Raw genomic sequence first — 20,881 nt, forward strand, 5'->3', positions numbered from 1 at the left:
ACATTTGTTAATTTATTTCCTTTATTTTAATTCAAACAAATGAGTGTAACGGTGTGTTGATAATCTGCCCTGTCTGTGGAGAAAATGCTGAATCATGATGAGCAAGCTGTGACACGATTACAGGTCCTGAGGTCACAGTAGGATACTTTAGGTCTTCATGTGACCACATCTGCTGCATCTGGGGGAACAGAGAGCAACGGGTTATGTTGGAACAAACCTTCAGGTCAAAGTGGGCGATCTTCCTGGTGTGGAGGTAGTTCACCCCTTCCAGGATCTGCTTGATGAACTGAGTGGCCTCCTCCTCGCTCAGAGACTCCTTCTGGGCCAGAAAGTCAAAGAGCTCTCCGCCAGAGACCCTAAACACAAAAACAGCTTACCAAACTGGGTCCTGCTGCGTAAGCTGAGCTAAGCTGCAGCAAAACCGTTCAGTGCATGTTGCTAATAGCAACTGCTAACTGACCACACAAACAGCATCTCTTCATCAGGAACAGCAAACTAATACTGGAAAACCTCTTCAGCAACAAACCTCTGCCTGCTGCATTTTGGTGAAATAGGTACAAATCCCCAGTTTTGTTTATACCTCCATATCTCAGCCATCAGAACTATCATTCAATGTTTCAACGAGTCACAGAAAGTAGGGTTCTACCTGAACTGGTTATCATTTTGATCACTTTTCCAGTTTTTCACAGTTTAAGTTAGAGGTTATTTTCTGATTTTTCCACAGAATGTTCAGCTTAGAGTGTGATGATGGTTCTGACCCAGTGAAACTTTCAGATTTTTTCAGATTTACCCGCCTTTCACCTCCACAGCTTCATCTCCACGTGTCCAGGTTCTACATCCAATCGTAGATGTTTCTGTCTCCTTCCAGCCAGTGTCTTTGTCACTGCTAATGAACTTAGTTTTCTGACCAATCAGAGCCCAGGGTACAGAGAGATACGCCTACACGCTCATTCACTCCCAGCAGATTTCAGATCTGGATGGTTCTGTATTAACTTGGACCTGAAGGTTCTGTTTAATCTGTCAGATCTCCTCCATAAAACACTCCATAAGACACATGAAGCTACATGCGAGGCCACTAGAAGTTTCTGACACTCGTTTCAAGAATCTTTCTGAAACGACTTCAATTTTCCAAACAGTGACTATTTGTTTAAAGCTTAAATTCTTGTGTCTCTGATGAAAACATGGATTCTCTGGAGAAAATCACTCTTTAAAATAATTGTTTTCTTAATTATTCTAGTTGAGCTCTGAAGAACACTCATGCGTAACTGCACTCGGTGTAAATGCCAGGAACGACAACAGAAACACCCAATGCCATCACGTCATTAATACAGCCTGGAGCTTCTGGGATCCCTACAATGATCCTCCTGCAGAGGGGCGCCAGATTATTTTGCAGAATTGAAAGAGGATGTTGAATACAGCTAAAATTTATAAAAATGAGTCTCAACAACCACTGCAAGCTTCCTCCACTGCCTGTGCACAAAATAAACATCGACCAAAGTTCAGCAACATGCAGATTTCTCTCTATGATGGCACCTTTTCAACATATTCTGTGTTTATTATGCATGAACTATTCCCAGCTGCTTTATGTCTAACCACACAGTCTGGCAGAAAGATCGTCCACTGTATGTGCCATGCTGGTGATGGGTTGGTTCCACTCACAGCTCCAGGATGAGCACCACGTCAGTGCGGTTCTCGTAGATGTCATGCAGAGTGACGATGTTCGGGTGCTGGACCTGCTGCAGGATGGTCACCTCCCGCTCGATTTCCTCCCGCCGGACTCCACGGGAGCTCGCCATGCTCTGCCGTTTCTTGATGAACTTGGCAGCATATTCCAGACCCGAGCTTCTCTCTCTGCATTGCTTCACGATGGCAAACTGCCCACTGAAATACAGACACGGGAGGACCGAAGCTGGACTAAGTTAGCTACACTGATGTGACCTCTAAGGTAGACTCAGATGGACTTGAAGAGATCAGGAAGAAGAGAAAGATCTGTTGTTGCTCAGCTGTAACATGAGGAAATGCAGCAAATCCCAGTATTATGTGCAGCTTTTTCATAAAATAAAAAAAAATTAAGAAAGCTTAACATTTAGAGAGCAGAGTCTAGATTAATTCAAATCTATCTACACTGACAATATTAACTTGTTGGATTGACATAAGAAACTTGGAATCAATCAGAACTGATGTGGCCTGCTTCAACATAATGCTTTAGAAATTATTGATGAGACCTAGATTGGGTCGGATTTGTTTTATTTGGCTTCTTAAAACTATTTTTTTACAGTGCTTTGCAAACGTATTGACACCCTTTGAATGTTTTAAAACGTCAGAGGAAAGAGGATGGCACAACTGCAAACCTATCAAGACATTGACATCCACCTAAACTGACAGGCTATGCAAGGCAAGTATTAATCAGAGAAGCAGCCAAGAGACCCATGGTAACTCTGGAGGGGCTCCAGAGATCCACAGCTCAGGTGGGAGAATCTGTCCACAGGACAACTGTTATTCGTGCACACTACAAATCTAACTTTCATGGAAGAGTGGGAAGAAAGAAAGTTATTGTTGAAAAAAAACAAAAGAAGTCTTGTTTGCCATGTGCCATGAAGGAGAAACTGCAAACGTCTGGAAAAAGGGGATGTGCTCCAGCAAGGACCGGAAAGCTGGTCAGAGTTGATGGGAAGACGGACTAAGCTAAATCCAGAACAATCCTGGAAGAAAACCTGGTGTAGACTTGAGACTGGGGTGGAAGTTCACCTTCCAGCACATCCTTGTGCAAGACGCTCCAGATGGATCTCTTTGACTTCACCGAAACATACCACGATCTGGGAAAAGACACAAAACATCAGCACCCCTTTCTGCCTGGATGATCCAGAGTAATGTGGCTTAACAAACGCATAGAAAGATTCTCCTGGAAAAAAAATGAGAGAAAGAGTTTTGATCTGGACCATTTCAAGAAATTTCAGGAATATTTGGCTGTTTGGAAGGAAACTATACAGAAATAAAGAATGAATCACCTGTAACGCCTAGTATAAAAATCTCAATGTGCAGAAATGACCTGAAAGGGGCGCTGCACACAGAAAAAATAACTCCGTTTTTACGCTTTAGTAAAGGCAGGAACCCCTTTCATCAGTGCAGGTGAAAAGCATGTATAATAAAAATGCAGCTGATTTACAGGTTGCTCCACATTATGTTCTGCTCTGCTGGTGCTGATTTCTGATTGTAGTCTCTGGCTGTCTGTTTCACACCTTCCCACTTCTGTTTTTAGTGCTGCATACATTCTGCAGAAATCTGCTTCTGCAAGGCATCGGCCTGACATGCTACAAAACATGCAAATAGCATGCAAACATGCCAGGCCTGACTATTTAATCCAGTTATAAGGCTGCTTCCTCTGCTCCAGCTGAACAGTTTGCAACCAGACACCGTCATCTGCAGCCGCCTGACAGAAAACTGCTGCTAAAGATAGAACCTGACATGCAGAGCACTCGTCAGAGACAGAATAACACATGCAGCTGCTCTCTGAACATGAAGGGGAAGCGTTCATAGATTCACCTGAAATGTCAAACACAGAGAAACTTGAATGACATGGAGTTATTGACTCAGTTTAAGGTGTTCACTGCTGGAGAACATTTGGTTTATACTGTCAGCGATTGTTCTGAACTTATATCTGAAGTATGTTTACTTTACATAATGTAAATTTAACACAAATTTTCTCTAAAACTGAAAATAAATTATTTTTATTATTGTTTCTTCATAGTTTTCATGCTGTTTCAGGCTTCTTTGTAAATGCTGCAAATGAAACAAAATGAGAAAAACCAAGCCCAAGTTTTCTGAAACAACCCATTTCATCATGACAAGAACCATTATTAAATGTTAGCTGTGAATGTCTCAGAAATGAAAATTTATAGATATTTTTTAAACTGTAAAGAATTTGTTTCAGGTTATAATATATAATATTGACTCCAAAAGTGTGAGAAAAACATTATACAGATGAAAAGATAGGAGGACATCTGCATGCTTCCACAGAGAAGACCATCATGAAACTATTCAAGGAATCTGGAGGTTTTTCGTAGAGCAGCCCAAGCTTCTGATCCCTCAGAAATCTCAGGTAATGTCATTCAACAGCAGCTGAGAGAACCACATGGAGCGAGGATTACTTTGGAGAACCTTTGGCCTGCTCTATATCCAGAGTTAGGAGGTTATATCATGGTTTTGGATTGGATCATTTCCTTTTCTGTGATGCAGCATTGATGCAGAAAAGCCTAGTAGACATATTAGAGCAACATTTGCTGGCTTTAGGACCATATCTTTTCCAGGGACGTCCATACGTATCCCACTAAAACAATGCAGAAACACACTGAAAAGGAATGGCTGAAGAGGAGGGGATATGGGACTGTCCTTCCTGCTGTCCCGACCTGTCCCTGAGAGAAAATACTGGAAAATTAAGTAACCAGAAATGGGACAAAAATACCTGGACACCTGCTGGGAATCTGGAATTGTTCATGGCTTGCTATCCTCCATGCGGGAATGGATTCAGGTGTTGGGAGAAGGAATGGGAACATTACAATATGGGAATACCGGCACTGAAATAACTTAGTTATTGTGTATAGCAGCCCAAATCCAGGACTGGGTTCATCTTTTCAAAAATTAAATAAAGCACAAAATGTATAGTATCTTTGATTTTTAAGGTGTAAAAAGAAAGTCATTAAAAGTCTTTTTTTTTAATTCTTTGAGGATTTTCTTTCCGTCACAGCGACCCAGAAATCCCGCTGTGGACCCATGAACAAACTTTGCCGTGAGATTAAACCTGTCGCTGTCAGTTAGGTAAATGTATAACAATCTATTTTAATAATTCAACCATTAATTAGATATTTCTTCATGCAGAAGACAACTGTTAGATATTGTATCAATACCTGCCCAGTTCTTCTCCAATCTCATAGAAATCCTCCACATTCTGCTGCTTGAATAAATCCATGGCTTCAATCCTCTGCTGGAACAGGACAAGGGTTCACTCATTATTCCTGCAGACCACAAATCAGCCTTAAAATACGGGTTAAACTAACACCACAAGCGGTGAGTGAAAACCTTCCGCTGGATTATTACAAGTACATCTTATCTTACCTTCTCTTAAAAAATGACTTCATGTGTTCATCGTGGTCAGCATGACCTCCTGATCGGTCTGCTCCGGTCCAAACAAGAAGGCTAAAGTCGCCTCCGAACTCCATACGAATCTCCCCCCTGAAAACTGCCGATTTAACGTGGCGCTGCTCTGCAAGGGCGAACGCCTGCTGGCGAACCTTGCAAGAATAAGAGTGAAATACCTGAAGTTATAAAGATGTCAGGGCTGTACTTTTTAAGCCGAATTAATATAAAAATCCAAACTATTTCAAAAAATTGATTTATAAAACTAGTTGGTACAAAAGTCTTTAAGTAAATTTTAATTAGCTTCAGTATGAATTAGGTTTGGCCGCTCTTTCTGTACGCGTTCAGCTCATGCGACACCATAAACTAAGACTAGCCGTTAATTAGTGGTGGAAGCTCTTTTCGATAATTCTACAAGAAAATAAAAGTCAAAACGTAAACATTTAAATGCGTTTATAAATCTATCATGTTTATCGTCATAAAACGTCATTTAATTAAAGAGTTCCTACATATTTCTCATGTCAATACAGTAATATTTACAGGATCATTTTCTGAATTTAGTTTATGTCATGTCCACAGTAGTCAGGCTTTACGGGGATGGATGGATGGCAAGTCCTGGGTTTGCCCAGAGGCCTCCTCCCAGTGGGACATGGCAACAAAACCCTTCCAGTAGACCTCCAGGAGACACCCTGGTTGGATGCCTGAACCACTTCAGACTCCATTTCATATTTTTGTATAAATTATCACTTTTGTTCTAAATAAATGTATGTGATCGTTTCACATGTTTAAAAACATACTTTTCCTTTACCTTGCATCACATTTTATACATTTGTGGTGAAACTGTGACTTTAAAGAACTGGAATCATCAGGGAAAGGTGAGCAAATAAGTGTTTGAAAGTCATAAGGAGAATAAAATGCCATTTCACATCAAGTATTAACAAACAGAACCAACGTTTATGCAAAGATATATTCAGTCTAATCATACAGATAGATTCAAAGTCAATTACATAGATTGCAATTAGATCCTGTTAGTCCCTAGAACATGGTGTTACTGGCAGCAATGGCTCAGCAGTTCCTCTATCAGAAAGGTCAAATATATGTTTGTGAAATTGTCTCAAATAAAAGCTAGAAAAACTATCACAACAAAGATTTTAAAAGCTTTGCAGCCAGACAGTTAAAGATCAATCTGGGACTAGGAACAGAGATACTGAAATTAAACTAGTGGCATGATGAAAGGTGGAGTCAGTAGATAAACTGAAACAATAGCACCATTCAGGTGGGAGTGATGTCCAACTGAAACAGTCAAATGAGCCTCCTCTGCTTCCTTTAGAGACTCATATGTCACTTCAGATGATCATGTTGCTGCACCTCTGCTCTGTCAGCTCCTGACAAACAGTCGAAGATGGCGAAGAAGTCGACGGTTGACTTCCAGATGCTGGCTGCAGAAGGAGGCCTTAAGGAACTGGTACTGAGGTGGTTCACCGACACTCAGGCTCCACTCATCCTGCAAAACGGAAACTTCCCTGACTGGTTCCAGGGACTCGCTGCAAGAAAGTAAGCAACACAGAAAAGCTCTGCTGGAGAGCCTGTAGGGAGGAACTAAATTCCTACAGACGTTCCGAAGCAGTTGCACATGAATGCTGCATTAATAAATGCTATTTGAATGTATTTTGGTAGTCTGCTGTATAGGTACCTTAAGATAACCTCCTTCGGTGGCTTGTAGAACCTCCTTCAGCGGGCTGTAGACCCTCCTTTGGCATGTCTGGACTTTGACTATGCCATAATACTCTTTTTTTTTCATTCATTCTGTTATAGATCTGCTGCTGTGTTTGGGATCATTATTCTGTTGATGACCTAGTTTGGACCAAGCTTAAACTGTTGGACAGATGGACTCAAATGTGACTCTAGATTACTTTGGTACACAGATGAGCTCATGGTCCACTCATTATTCCAGATGTTTTGTGTTTCATTCAGATGCAACTTTGCAAACCTAAGTTGAGCTGCCTTGAGAAGAGGCTTTTCTCTTCAAAAAAGCTTTATTAGTCCAGTGTTTTCTATTCGTCCTGTCATGAACTTTAACCTTTAACATGCCAACTGAGGGATCTAGTGTATCTTGTATCTCTCTCTCTGTAGAATGATGGACTTCAAAAAGTTTGGAAATGACCTTTTAACCCTTCCCAGATTGATGAGCAGGAACAGTTGCTTCTCTAAGATCATTGCTGAGGTCTTTCCATATTGGCACTGTGGTAAAACACTTCTGCATACTACCGACTAACAAGCTGACAAACTCACACTGATGACAATGAGTAAAGCTGTGCGTTTGATAAGCAGCACCTGTTTGCTACATTCTCTCTAATAGAAGCTGTAAGCATTACAGACTCATTTCTTATCCACTGCTTCTGATACATACGCTCTTGCAACAATGTGGATTTAAATTCAGTTTCACAATAACACTTTGTTCTATTACCAGTTTGTCTTAAAGTGTTTCAAAGAATCCAATAAAATGAGTGAAAAGTATTTGTGTACAGGATGAAAATCCCTTTCCGAGGCACAGAGACTCTGCATGCCACGTACCAGCAAATCTTCACTACTTCTACTTGAATGAATGAACGCTATCAGTTGGCTGCGGTTTCATGACGTGGCTGGGATATTTTTGAATCTAATTTGCCTGCAGGTCTGTTTAATTGCTTCTCTCCCACTCTGCTACAGGGAAGCAGAAGATGTATTGAGAGATAAACCTCTGGGCTGTTTTCTCATCCGCCTCAGTGATAAAGCCATTGGCTACATCCTGTCCTACAAGTGAGGAAAATAAGGTCTCTGTCTTTGTTTGAATGTTTCTCTCCCATCTCTCTGATCGAATGATTGTCCTCCCCCTCAGAGGCCTTGACAGGTGTCGCCATTTTGTCATTTCTCCAAGTCCAGAAGGACAGTTTGTGATAGCTGGAGACTGTCAGCTGTTTGGCAGTCTGACCGAGCTGATAGAGCATTACAAGGTCAGCCCCATCCAGCCGTTTGGGGAGTTCCTCACCTCCAGCTGCTGTGAGGTGAGACATAAAACCCTTGTTTTCTCATGTTACAACTGCTAAGGATGAATGCAATTTAAATTAAAGATGGGAGGGATGTTAGTCTTTCAGTTTATAAAATTAAGGCACTTATACATGTTCTTTACTTGAGTGCGAAGTTTTTTCGGGAAATAATTTGTAAATTTTAAAGGGTTTAATAGTACTCTATGTTTAAAACAAATGTTTAGGACACGGTTTAGTATTTTTTACACATATTTGTATTACTGTAATTAGAAAACTTGTGTCATGCTGATATGTCATATAAGTTTAATTGTTTAAAATTGAGCGTTTAAATGTTCTTATTAATAACCATGACATATTATTTCTTAATTAGCTTTGAAAATGCCTGGCAACTATTTAAAGTTTGAGCCATGTTTGTTGCCCATTAACATTGTCATCCACCCACTCAATGGTTTATTTATGTTCTTCTGTCTTCCTGTGTTCTACTTTTTTTCACTCGTTCCCCTTAGTAGTTCCTCTCCTTGTCCTTAGATCCCCTTCAGTTATTGTTTACTCAAAGGTTTGTTTCCCTTTAGATTAGTTGTTCTCCCCAGCCTTACTTCTAGTATAGTTTTCTCTTGCTTAGTTCTTCATGTTTATACTTGGTTTGTTCTCATTATTCTCTACTGGCTCTTCACGTCATACAAGCCATGAAATGTCACGTCTCTTCTGGAGCTCCTAGTGTTTTCCTGTATTGTGCTAATGGAGTATTTCGTCCATGAATCTCCAGGGAACCTGTAAGTGCTTAATCACAAGCCTTTATTAAAGTTGATTTTGGTCCAAAACAAACTCAAACTCTGTTAGCCTGTTATTTTGCATAATATGAAGACAAGGAAAACTAACTAATCATAATTTAAATTACCTTAATCAGCAAAAACAAAAGAAAAGGTTAGCATGCGTATATGCTTTGTAGCCTATTAGCAATGCCACTTGTGATAACATGTCCTTTCCTTTCTGCAACATTGTGTCATTGTGAAATGTTAAATACATTATTTTTATATGTTATAAATGTTATTGCAACTTTGCAAATGTTGGTTCATCTAAATAAGTTAACTTAATTATCAAAAAAGAGACAGTTGGCATGTGATTTTGCTAAATCAGAGCAACCTTTCAGCCTGGTATCATTGTATAATGGTTAAGCAATTTCAAGTATGCAGCTTTTCTTGTCAGTTAAACAGCAAACTAACAAACTAAACAAATATTATGTAAGTATATGTAAACAAAATCTTCATTGCCAATCAGGAAAATGTTAGTATGCTAATATTTTAATAGGATAAAACCCATTACACCTCAGTGGACCGACCTGTGAAACTCCTGAAGTTTGCAGATGACACCACTGTCATTGGTCTGATCCAGGATAGTGATGCGTTTGCATAGAGACAGGAGATGGATCAGCTGGTCCACTGGTGTGCTCAGAACTGCCCACAGAACACACCTCTGACTCCTGTCCCTCACCATCCTCAACAACACTGTCTACTGGGGATGACGTCCAGTTCCTGGGAACACCACCCTTTCTGGAGACCTGAGATGGTCCTCAAACATAGACACTGTTCAGAAGAAGCCCCAGCAGAGACACACTAACATTTTTCAGTCTGTTTTGTGGTCATTCATCTCAGTGTGGTTTGGCTCATCCGCAAAGTAGGACAGGTCCAAACTGCAATGAACAATTAGGTCTGCAGAGGGGGTCATCAGGGCTGACCTTCACTCCATCTAGGACCTGTACAGGACCAAAATTAAGGCAGCTAACATCTCTGCGGACCCCACACATCCTGGATACAAACAGTTTAGACTTTTACCTTCATATCGGCTCTATAGAGAGCTAACGGCAAAAACGGGCCGCTAGAGAGGCAGTTTCTTCTTCCCCCAGGCTGTCTCTCTGAGGGACACAGTGAACACCTCACAGCCTGAGTAGTCAGATACTCTACTGGAAACAAATAATCATACAGCTCCATTACAACCAGCCTTCCTCCTTCTTATATTAACAAAACAAACTAAAGAAAACACACTTGTACATACTAATGCTTGTATTTACTGAATGTTTTCATGCTTTCATACTAAATAGGCTTAGCTAGATAGGCTTTGTTAGTTGCTAATTAGCTAATGTTAGCATGTTTTTAAGCTAAATATATTCAGTTTATTAGTATATTAAAATGCACTGTCATTGCTAATTAGAAAGCATTAACCTGTAATGGTAGCAATAAGATGACCTCTTTAAATATTGAATTAAATGTTTACCACTCGATGCTGGTCTGTAAGGATAAATCAAATTAATGTGACACTTATGGACAGAAGAATATGCAAATGTTTGCATTATTGGAAGCAACATAAAACTTGAAAGACATCTAATATTTGATCTCTGACCTATAAAACTCCCGAGCCATTCATCATTTCTTTATATTTTTCACTGAAGCAACCAAACATTTCTGCAAACCTTTGGTCTGGTGCTTGTTCCAGACCATTTTAATAGGAATTTTAAACCACTTCACTATGATTGTTGAATTGTTTTGGGCAGAATTGCCCTCCTAAACTCACTGGATGAACCAATTTTGTGTCTACCCATAATAGAAAACTCAGATAATTACAAAAAATTGGATTTTAGTTCTGGTGAATCCCAAGAGCTGTTTGCGAAAATCTTGTGAAACAGTAAATGACTAACTGAAGGGTGGTGCATCTCGCAGGTCTCGTGTCAGGTCTTTGCTGTACAGATAATGTTCATCTCTGGATTGCAAGTCATGCTGCCTAGAATTTTATCAGCATTCTTGCTTAAGTTGTTGCTTATTTTGCAGACCAGATGCAAGATAATCAAAGCTGCATCCATGCAGGATAAATGGCTGATGAAAGCCAGTTTGCTTTGGTGCAACTTAGACTGAATAAATTACTCTACCAGTTTGAATGGGATGACTTATTTTGGTTGCATGAACATTTCCTGGAGCCTCAATTTAGAGTTTAATAGTCATATTTATTTTCAGAGCATCACTAAGCAACACTTCAGCTAAACCAAAAAGAAGAAAAGGTGTTTGAGATGAAGTTCAACCAGCATGACTGTGAAAAACCTTAATTTGAGCACCACTGGTTAAATTTGACTCAAATATGTCTCTAATGTTTTCACCGTCTAAACTGGTGGATTGTGGACCGTAAAGAGACAGTAACTCTGCCTGTTTTTTTTAGGATGGTGCTGATGATCTGTATGATGTGGTCAATGCCAAGAAGAGCTCAGGGGTCAATGTTCAAGCTCTGCGGATATTGTGGGACCAGGTCGAGCCTGGGAAGAAACAACAGATCCAACAACGTCAAAAAGAACCTCCTCCTGCGCTGTTACCTTCACTGCCTCCTAAAATCAGAAGCAGGAAGCTGACAGGAACCGTGTCCGTGGATGAAATGTCACTTTCACCGGTAAGACGGAAAATGAAGCCTTGCTGAACATATCGAATAAGCTTAGAGCTAACTGATAACTCTTTCCTGTTCCTCTTTACCTGCACGTCAGCCTGATTAGACCATAATCTGCATCAATCTGATGCAAATAATCACCCAAAACGATAATGTAAAGACAATGAACTACTATTTAAATACTCAAAATACATGAAAAGGAAAAAACACATAAAACATGTTTAACTGACTATAAGTGGCCTGTAACACTGGAAGCTTTGCCATAAGGGATCCATGCCCTTTATCCTTACAGTAGGTAATGCAAATCAAATGTTCTCCCTGGTAATAAGTTACAAATTTACAGCCCGTATAAATGAGTTGTACGGGAAGAAACTTGTACCATCAGAAACTGAATTTGAATTGCTCTGACTGAATTTGTATTTGTGTAATTTGAAATTAAATGCATTGGTTTGAAAATGAATTTCACTAAACTGAAACTGAATTTAATGGTTTGCAACTGAATTCATTCGCTTTTAAAATGTATTTCGTTGTATTAAAAATTCAGTTCGACTACTTTCACTTCCAGGTCTATAATCCAATTTCAGTTCCAAAATTCAGTTTTTTGTGTCACACATCCGGGTCCTAGAGGATAGCCACAGATTAATCAAACACAGATTCATTGATTTACGTTTTAACATCAGGTTAAACTTCCTTTACGGCATGTTGAGCTGCAGCAGTGCAGCTACATGAGCTTGATGTCAATCATCAAGTCAAATGAGCGTCTATAAGAAGTCATGTAGACAAATGATGGTCAAACAGCAACACTTATGCTTCCTGTAGCTGTTAGCTAAACATGACAGATTAGCATAGTGCCGCCAGTGTTATGTTGGTCTGCGTTTCTCTTGCACCTCAGCGAAATGTCTGTTGCCTAGCAACCGTGTTAGCGTGAACCGCAGAGCTGTGAAGCTGAACAAATGGAGTCTGAAGATTGAAGGTTAAATACCTACACGGTTTTTATTTACCCTTTTACATATTGCTGATGGCTTATAATGCTGTTTTGTTTTAAAATCTTATTGTTTTATGACTTTGTTATTCAGGCATTTAAAATGTTGAACATATTTTTTGTGTTCATAGCTATAAAAATCTAACACTAGATAAAATACATTGATGACAAATACTATTTGTTTAATTTATTTGTAAAGCTTTAAACAACTTAAACACTAACATATTAACTTTAGGAACAAAGTTAAAATCACTTTATTTGCAGAGCATAATAATAATTATTGGTTATTAGTAAACCAAACATTAATATTAGATTTCATCTGACTGAATTACATCTGTTTAACTTCCACGGGAGTTTGAAAACAATGTGCCAGGAGTCAGCTGTTCTCTCGGGGTTTAGCGCACCTCAACCACCCGGTCAGAGGCGAGCCGGCTGCTGGGGCAGCGGACGAACACATCGGCACATTTGTGCAATTAAGCGATATCTTGATAAACTGATCAGATATTTTAGGTTTACACAACTACATTCTCGTCTGAAAACATTGTAAAAAACATTTCTTCTATGGTGTAATGTGTTGGAGCAGCAGCTTATCTACAGCTGAGAGGAAACAGCTGGATAAGCACATCAGGAAGAATTGCGCCGCTCAAGGTGGCAGCAGGTTGGAGTAGCTCTGTTATTTTTGATTCTGATTTATTCTTTTTTGGGAACTCTTCCTCTTGTGGTGGATACAGTTGATTTTTTTTTTGACGGCTGTCCTCTCCCGTGTCAGATGCTGTGCAGCTTGGAGGATTTTTCCTAATACTTTCTACTTTTGGACATTTGTTATGATGCATTCCCATGGAAACGGGGTTGTTTCTTACAACCAGGAGCAGCTGATTAATATCTCAAAAGGTCAAATAATACTTCAACTAAATCCCCAAATCCCTGATGAATTGAAAAGTAGACGCCGTGGATGCAGAGCAGGAGCTAAGGGAAGAGAGAGAAGGAGGAAGTTCAAACCATCTCTTCCGTCGATTATGATGGGCAATGTGAGATCGTTGGGAAACAAGTTGGATGAACTCCAAGCCCTACAAAGGACCCAGCCAGAGTACAGGGCCTACAGTATTAAGTGTTTTACTGAGACATGGCTGCAGGATCATATCCCAGACTCCAGCGTCTCTCTGCCGGGCTTTTTAACCATACGAGCAGACAGAGATTTAAAGAGGAGCAGCAAATGTAAAGGAGATGGACTGGCAGTAGTTGTGAACAACAGATGGTGTAATCCAGGACATGTTACTGTGAAGTGTCATCTCTGCAGTCCAGATATTGAACTGTTGGCAGTAAGTTTTCGTCCATATTATTTACCCAGAGAGTTCACCAGAGTTATTTTGGCAACTGTTTACGTTCCACCTTCCGCTGTTGCCGACACTGCATGTGATGCCATCAGCTCAGTTGTTGCTAAGCTAGACACAAAACCCCAATGCTTTTGTGGCAATTTCTGGTGATTTTAACCACGCTTCAATCTCTGCTACACTTCCAACATTTCAACAGTTTGTCAGCTGCTCTACCCGAGAAAACAAAACATTGGATTTGTTTTATGCAAATGTCAAGGACTCATACATCTCTACAGTAAGACCTCCTCTAGGCAAATCAGATCACAATCTTGTTTTTCTCTGCTTGAAATATAAGCCCCTTGTTCAGAGGCAACCTGTAATAAAGAGGACTGTGAGAAAATGGTCACATGAAGCTGAAGAAGCCCTGCAAGGTTGCTTTGAGGCTACATACTGGGACGCACTGTGCCAGCCACATGGAGAGGACATCAATGCCATGACTGAGTGTGTAACCGACTATATAAACTTCTGTGTGGATAACATCATCCCCACCAGAACCGTGAGATGCTTCCCCAAAAACAAACCTTGGATCACCAATGACCTGAAGGACCTGCTTAACAAGGAAAAAAGAGCCTTCAGAGAGGGAGACAGATAATTATTGAGGAGTTTACAGAAGCAACTTAAAGTCAAGATAAGAGACAGCAAGGAGGTGTACAAGAAGAAGCTGGAGAGCAAGCTCCAGCAAAACAATATCAGGGATGTGTGGACAGGGATGAAGAAGATCACGGGCTTCAGGCAGAGGGATGATCGGACCGATGAAAGTCTGGACAGAGCCAATTAACTGAACACATTCTTCAATAGGTTCAGTTCAGAAACAAGCTCAACATCCTCCTCTCCTGCTCACAGCCAAACAGACATTCCATCCTCCTTTGACCCACAGGACCCACAGCTGTCCAGTAACACCTCACATTTTTTATCTTCCACCTCAACCCTAGACCCTTCTGCTTCTACATGTTTGCCTTCAACCATATCAGAAAATGCTGATGCTCTTTGCCACCTTTGCCACCCCCTTCCACCTGTGTGTCTCAAGAAGTCAAGTGAAGATGCAACTGGAGAGACTGAATCGAAATAAGGCTGCAGGTCCAGATCGTGTCAACCCTAGAGTCCTGCAGCACCTCTTCAACCTTAGCCTGGCCCAGAAGAAGGTTCCAGTGTTGTGGAAGACCTCCTGTCTTGTTCCGGTACCAAAGAAAACTCACCCATCAGTCCTCAATGACTATAGACCTGTAGCCCTGACATCCCACATCATGAAGGTCCTAGAGAGACTCCTGTTGGCCCACCTGAGTAAGCAAACAGTAAACAGTCAGGACCTCCATCAGTTTGCTTATCGTTGTGGAGTTGGAGTTGAAGATGCCATCAAACACCTGCTTCAACAAACCCACTGTCATCTGGACAAAGCCAGTAGCACTGTGAGGATCATATTCTTTGATTTCTCCAGAATATTTAACACAATCCAACCTGATTTGCTTTGTCAGAAACTCCAGAAGACTCAGGTGGAGGCCTCAACAATCTCCTGGATCAAAGACTATCTGACAAACAGACCACAGTTTGTGAGACTGAAGGGTTGTGAGTCTAACCAGGTAGTCAGCAGCACAGGAGCACCACAGGGGACTGTACTCTCACCAATCCTCTTCACTCTGTACACCTCAGACTTCCAGTACAAGACAGACTCCTGTCATCTGCAGAAATACTCGGATGATTCTGCAGTCGTGGGGTGGATCAGAGATGGACAAGAAGCTGAGTACAGGAAGGTGGTGGACCGCTTTGTGTCATGGTGTGGAAACAATCATCTCATCTTGAACGTGATTAAAACAAAGGAGATGATTGTAGATTTTAAGAGAAACAGGAATAAGTCAAAAACTATTTCTATCATGGGAGAAGAAGTGGAGGTGGTGGAGGAGTATAAATACCTCGGTGTTCACCTGGACAACAGACTAGAGTGGAGATGCAACTGTGAAGCCATCTACAAGAAGGGACAGAGCAGACTGTACTTCTTGAGGAAGCTTAGGTCCTTTGGTGTTTGCAGCAAGATGCTGCATATCTTCTATAAGTCTGTTGTGGAAAGTGTGGTCTCTTCTGCCATCATCTGCTGGGGAAGCAGCATCAGAGCCAGGGACTTAAAAAAGCTCAACAAGCTGATAAAAAAGGCTGGCTCTGTTCTGGGGACTCTTCTGGAACCTCTGGAGATCACTGTGGAAAGTCAGATTCTTCATAAAATGAAGAACATTATGGAGAACCCTGAGCATCCTCTTCATGAGACTGTCCTACAACAACAGAGTGTCTTCAGTCAGAGGCTTCTTCAGATCTGCTGTAAGGCAGACCTATAGGAGATCCTTCCTGCCCACAGCCATCAGCATCTACAACGGCTCTTTGAAGAAACCTTCATAATGAGCTACAACAACATTATTTTCCCTTTGGGATTAATAAAGTATTTTTGAATTGAATTGAATTTGAATTGAATTGAATAAAAGTTCAGATGTCTCACAGAATGTGCAATATATCCAATTTTATTCACAACTTTTCTCTCTCCTCCGGCCTTTGCTACTTCCCTTTGAACAATCTACTTCAACCTGCAATGAATCATGGGTTAGGGTGGGACACGGAGGATACACCGGACCATCCTTCAAGTCTGGGGAAAAGTACGCATTTGTTGGAACCTTGGACAGGATTGGACAACCATTGGACAGCATTCGTCGCCTCATCCAGGACGTTATCAACCTACAAATGTGTCCTTCAAAAGAATGCAGTCCTAAATTTGGACACAGCAATGGCATCCGTGAATCACTAAATCTTTGTTTCATTAATCTGTGGCTATCCTCATGGACCCGGATGTGTGACACAAAAAACTGAATTTTGGAACTGAAATTGAATTACAGACCTGAAAGTGAAAGTAGTCAAGCTGAATTTTAAATACAACGAAATACATTTTAAAAGCAAATGAATTCAGTTTTAAACCATAAAATTCAGTTTCAGTTTAGTGAAATTCATTTTCAAACCAATGCATTTAATTTCAAATTACATAAATACAGATTCAATTTGAGAAATTCAAATTCAGCTTTTGATGGCACAAGTTTCTTCACATAGAGTTGCATTCCCTACCGTATTCATTTGCATGTGGTTTTGAATATAAGTGAGCTCATTAAGGGTTTTTCTACTGTTCTTTAAAATAATTAATCCATACACAACATGTTGGAGCATGAATTTGTTTTAACATTAACATTTGTGTTACGGGCTGCACGGTGGCGCAGTTGGTAGTGCTGTTGCCTTGCAGCATAAAGGTCCTGAGCTCAACTCCCAGCCGGGGGTCTTTCTGCATGGAGTTTTCATGTTTTCCCCGTGCATGCGTGGGTTCTCTCCGGGTACTGGGGGAGGAAGCCGGGTACTCTATTCTTTCATCTGGTCCCTCCTGGTAAACCTTACGTTTTAGTGCACCAACACGAAACGAGTCTCCACTGAAATGATAAAATGAAAATGTTCGGTTCAGATTCTAACAATCAAATCATTTCTGACTGATGGATCGTCACCTTTCATTTGCCAGGTCTTACCAGGGCAGCCCACAGAACACTACTATGGGAATGTCATTGCTGGTGATATAAAGGAGAAGTTAATCTCCCTTGATTTCTGCTCTTTCTCAATCAAACCTTACTAACATCTGCTTGATGTACAGATATAAATTATAGGTACAATGGGCAGGGGATGGTATCTCAATAACTTTTTAATGGGAAGAGCAAAGACAACAGAAATAAAAGCACAGATCAAAAACGGTCCAAATGACTTCGGTTCTTACCTGAAGTTTCCTTTCCATGAGGACCCCAGGTGGAGAGTCCATATCCTCTAACAAAGACAGAGATTCAATTCAAAACCCTCTCAAACTGGAGACCCTGCCCCATGTGAAATTCTGTCAATGAACGTTATAAATTGGTGACAAAATAATACGTCAGAGATCTATTCGGACCAAGAGTGGGTCTAACTATGAGCACCGTGAGCTCAGCAAAACAAGACTGCCTAAAGGAAAAACTATAAGAAATGATAAAGTGTTTGATTAAAATTACATTTTAGTGCATTCAAATAGTCAGTCAGTCATTTTCTACCACTTATTCCATAGTGGGTCGCGGGGGAGCTGGTGCCTATCTCCAGCAGTCTATGGGCGAGAGGCGGGGTACACCCTGGACAAGTCGCCAGTCCATCACAGGGCAACACACAAACAACCATGCACACACTTATTCATACACCTAAGGGCAATTTAGAGTTACCAATTAACCTAACAGGCATGTCTTTGGACTGTGGGAGGAAGCCGGAGTACCCGGTGAGAACCCACACATGCATGGGGAGAACATGCAAACTCTATGCAGAAAGACCCCCAGTCGGGAATTGAACCCAGGACCTTCTTGCTGCAAGGCAACAGTGCTACCAACTGTGCCACCGTGCAGCCCTAATACTGATGTTTTATATTTGATTTGGATGTCCTCAGGGACAAATTAAGTTTTTTGAACTAAAGGGAACATAATTGGTTTTCCTTTGTTTTTTTCAGGCCCCTCCTTCAGTACTAAAAAAGGGAATGCCATTGGGTTTTTCCCTCAGTGGATCTTTACCAGACACAACTTTTCATCCAAATGAAGCCCAGACCAACCAGAACAGAATGCAAAGACACAGTGGAAGGACAAACCCAGCGTTGGCCTCGAACAGAGACTCGGTCCACCCAACAGACTCAAACCTTTCAGGTCCTTTTTACAAAGAAAATGTCTTGTGTGCTGAGCCGAATCAGGTGGAGAGCAGGAGCCAATCCCTGCCATATCTGGGCAACAGTAACAAGGAGGAAGAGGAGGAGGAGGAGGAGGAGGAGGAAGAAGAGGAGGAAGAAGAGAAGTACTCAAATAAGTTTAACAACCTCTCCGTCACAGCAGTCTCCGTCCCACCAAAAAAGTTGAGCTGCCAAACGTACTCCCTCCATGCTCCCTCTCAAGATTTGACACAGAGAAGGTCAGAGGCCAGGTCAGAACCAGAGAATGGCACCCTGGATCAGTTGAGATCCAATCCCCTGTACCAGTCCTCTGACACTGCCACAAGAGGTCCAGCCCAGCAGGGAGACAACATGTATGCTGAGGTTCCTCGGGGGCCAACTGATGACACATATGAGCAGATCCCTGGAGACGGCGCTGTCCAAGGCAACACATACGAGTCGGTGGAACACATGAAGAACAAGAAGTCCAAAAGCACCTTGGGGAAAAATGTAAGGAAAAAAATAACTGTTTGTTGCTGATTTTCTTAAAGTCAAAAATCTTAAATCTGAAAATCTTTCTTAATTTTGTGTTTGCAGAATAAGAAATGGAAAAAATTCCTACCCGATTACAGGAAGAAATAAATCGGGCATCTCTAGTGGAATCCTGCACAAAGCGTTCTTAGACCCGGACATTCCTATGCTAAGTTACAAAGGAAAAAATTAGAGCACTTTAGTTGATGATCATACAGGAACTTGATCTTAGACTGAAAACCCAGATGGGGAAATTAAATCACCTTTGAGCTTAATCTTCTAAACATAGAACATCTGCCAAGACCTCAGGTATTCATGGAGCACAAGACTCTGTGATTAAAGTGCCAAGCATTGGATTAATTTGTAAATATTGGAAAAAATGGGAATCTATAGCTTAGAGTTTAAGAGAGAGAAAGTGGGTTTAATTGGCTTCAAAAATACATAAGAGGAAGAACAGAAACTTTCTATCCTTACCTTTAAAAAACAGATGGAAATGTTGATGAAATCTTTAGAAAATGTAACACACAATGTGAAACATCTTGATGGAAGCTGGATGCGGGTTTATTACTTGTGTCTATGGTTCCATAATTTTCTGTCCTCTACAAGCCCAAAGATTCACTGTATTTCTTCCTAGTGATTTTTGTATTAGCTGAAAAGAAAAGTACTCACTTGATTTATTTTGTATTTTTGAAATATTCTGTCTTTATTTATTCATATCTTTCTAATTGGTTATTCTTTGTTACATTTTCCTGTGGGGGAATTTTTACTCTGTAATTATCGGGGACTCCAAGTCCAAGAATTTCACTCATGTTCTGTTGTTTTTTTGAACATGACAATAAACTTGAAATTAACTGAATTTATCCTGTCCAGGGTGTACCCTGCCTCTCGCCCATAGACTGCTGGAGATAGGCACCAGCTTCCCCGCGACCCACTATGGAATAAGCGGTAGAAAATGACTGACTGACTGAACTGAACTTATATAAAAATTACTCCTCTTAATGAATAAGTTACAGCTTCCAGTTACCCACAGAACAGGACTTGTGAATGTATTTCTAAAACAAATACTTGCACATGTCTAATTCTGTAAACGAGTCTGCAGTTAACGGACCTCAGTGACATGTTGAAGATGGTTGAAACCAGAGAGCTGTCCGCTGGAATAACTGAAAGGAATCTTGTACTTCTAAATGTAGCCAAGTCAAGTGAGAGTAGAGAAAGATGCTGGTGGTTCACACACAGCTAGGTCCAAAATGTTGAGGGCCCAGGTAAACATCCAGGTAGAACAATCAGGACAAAAAACTCAAAGCAATTTACCTGAGAATAGAAGCTGCACAACACATTAACTGAAAGATAAATGACCAAAAATTAGGAGTCAATGTTTAGAACCCACAGTGACACTAAACAAGGGTCCAGTGGGCTGAAGAGATGAAAACAGGGTCTAGGGATAAGTCCTGGAGTTGATGCCAGATCGTTTGTCTGGTGGTGATGAAGCATCTGTGTGAAGGGAAGCCGCACATTTCTACAGCCAGTGATGATCTAGAGCTCCAGGTCAGGTGAAGAAGCAGGAGAGACAGCAGAAAAGGCACAGCTGGACATTTTCTTGTTCCATCAGTCTTAACTTTGCTAATGATGAAATCAGTTTTCAGGAGGATGATGCATACAATGAACATCTAAACGCTTTAAAAGGCAGGCCAATTCA

General features: G+C 40.8%; 2 protein-coding genes across 8 annotated transcripts in view; one reads left to right on the plus strand and one right to left on the minus strand.

Moving 5' to 3' along the window:
• Positions 1-5,448, minus strand: part of dapk2a (death-associated protein kinase 2a) — a 22,817-nt gene extending 17,369 nt beyond the window's left edge. Inside the window, exons 1-4 of one of the 7 annotated variants that reach the window (XM_047363711.1) lie at positions 5,113-5,445; positions 4,905-4,978; positions 1,660-1,881; positions 218-356 (exon numbers count right to left, since the gene is read on the minus strand). In XM_047363711.1, coding sequence (XP_047219667.1) covers positions 218-356; positions 1,660-1,881; positions 4,905-4,966 — 423 coding nt within the window. In that variant the 5' untranslated portion in view covers positions 4,967-4,978; positions 5,113-5,445. Of the gene's footprint in view, positions 1-217; positions 357-1,659; positions 1,882-4,904; positions 5,032-5,112 lie in introns of all 7 variants that reach the window. The other 6 variants (XM_047363712.1, XM_047363710.1, XM_047363709.1 and 3 more) reach the window with 6 other exon arrangements.
• On the plus strand, positions 4,942-20,041 carry sh2d7 (SH2 domain containing 7). Its single transcript, XM_047363717.1, has 7 exons — positions 4,942-5,064; positions 6,516-6,687; positions 7,843-7,932; positions 8,012-8,177; positions 11,364-11,588; positions 18,466-19,164; positions 19,252-20,041. The coding sequence occupies exons 2-7, from the start codon at positions 6,536-6,538 to the stop codon at positions 19,294-19,296; spliced, it is 1,377 nt and encodes a 458-aa protein (XP_047219673.1). The 5' UTR covers positions 4,942-5,064; positions 6,516-6,535; the 3' UTR covers positions 19,297-20,041.
• The last annotated feature ends 840 nt before the right edge of the window (positions 20,042-20,881 follow it).

Source organism: Girardinichthys multiradiatus, chromosome 4 (assembly GCF_021462225.1).
Source record: "Girardinichthys multiradiatus isolate DD_20200921_A chromosome 4, DD_fGirMul_XY1, whole genome shotgun sequence".
Classification (NCBI taxonomy): Eukaryota; Metazoa; Chordata; class Actinopteri; order Cyprinodontiformes; family Goodeidae; genus Girardinichthys; species Girardinichthys multiradiatus.

Bases quoted from the DNA above. Each gene is read 5' to 3' on its own strand.
- sh2d7 (XM_047363717.1), top strand. From the start codon at position 6,536: ATGGCGAAGAAGTCGACGGTTGACTTCCAGATGCTGGCTGCAGAAGGA. The intron at 7,933-8,011 runs GTGAGGAAAATA...CCTCCCCCTCAG, and splicing joins GGCTACATCCTGTCCTACAA to AGGCCTTGACAGGTGTCGCC. The intron at 11,589-18,465 runs GTAAGACGGAAA...TGTTTTTTTCAG, and splicing joins ATGAAATGTCACTTTCACCG to GCCCCTCCTTCAGTACTAAA.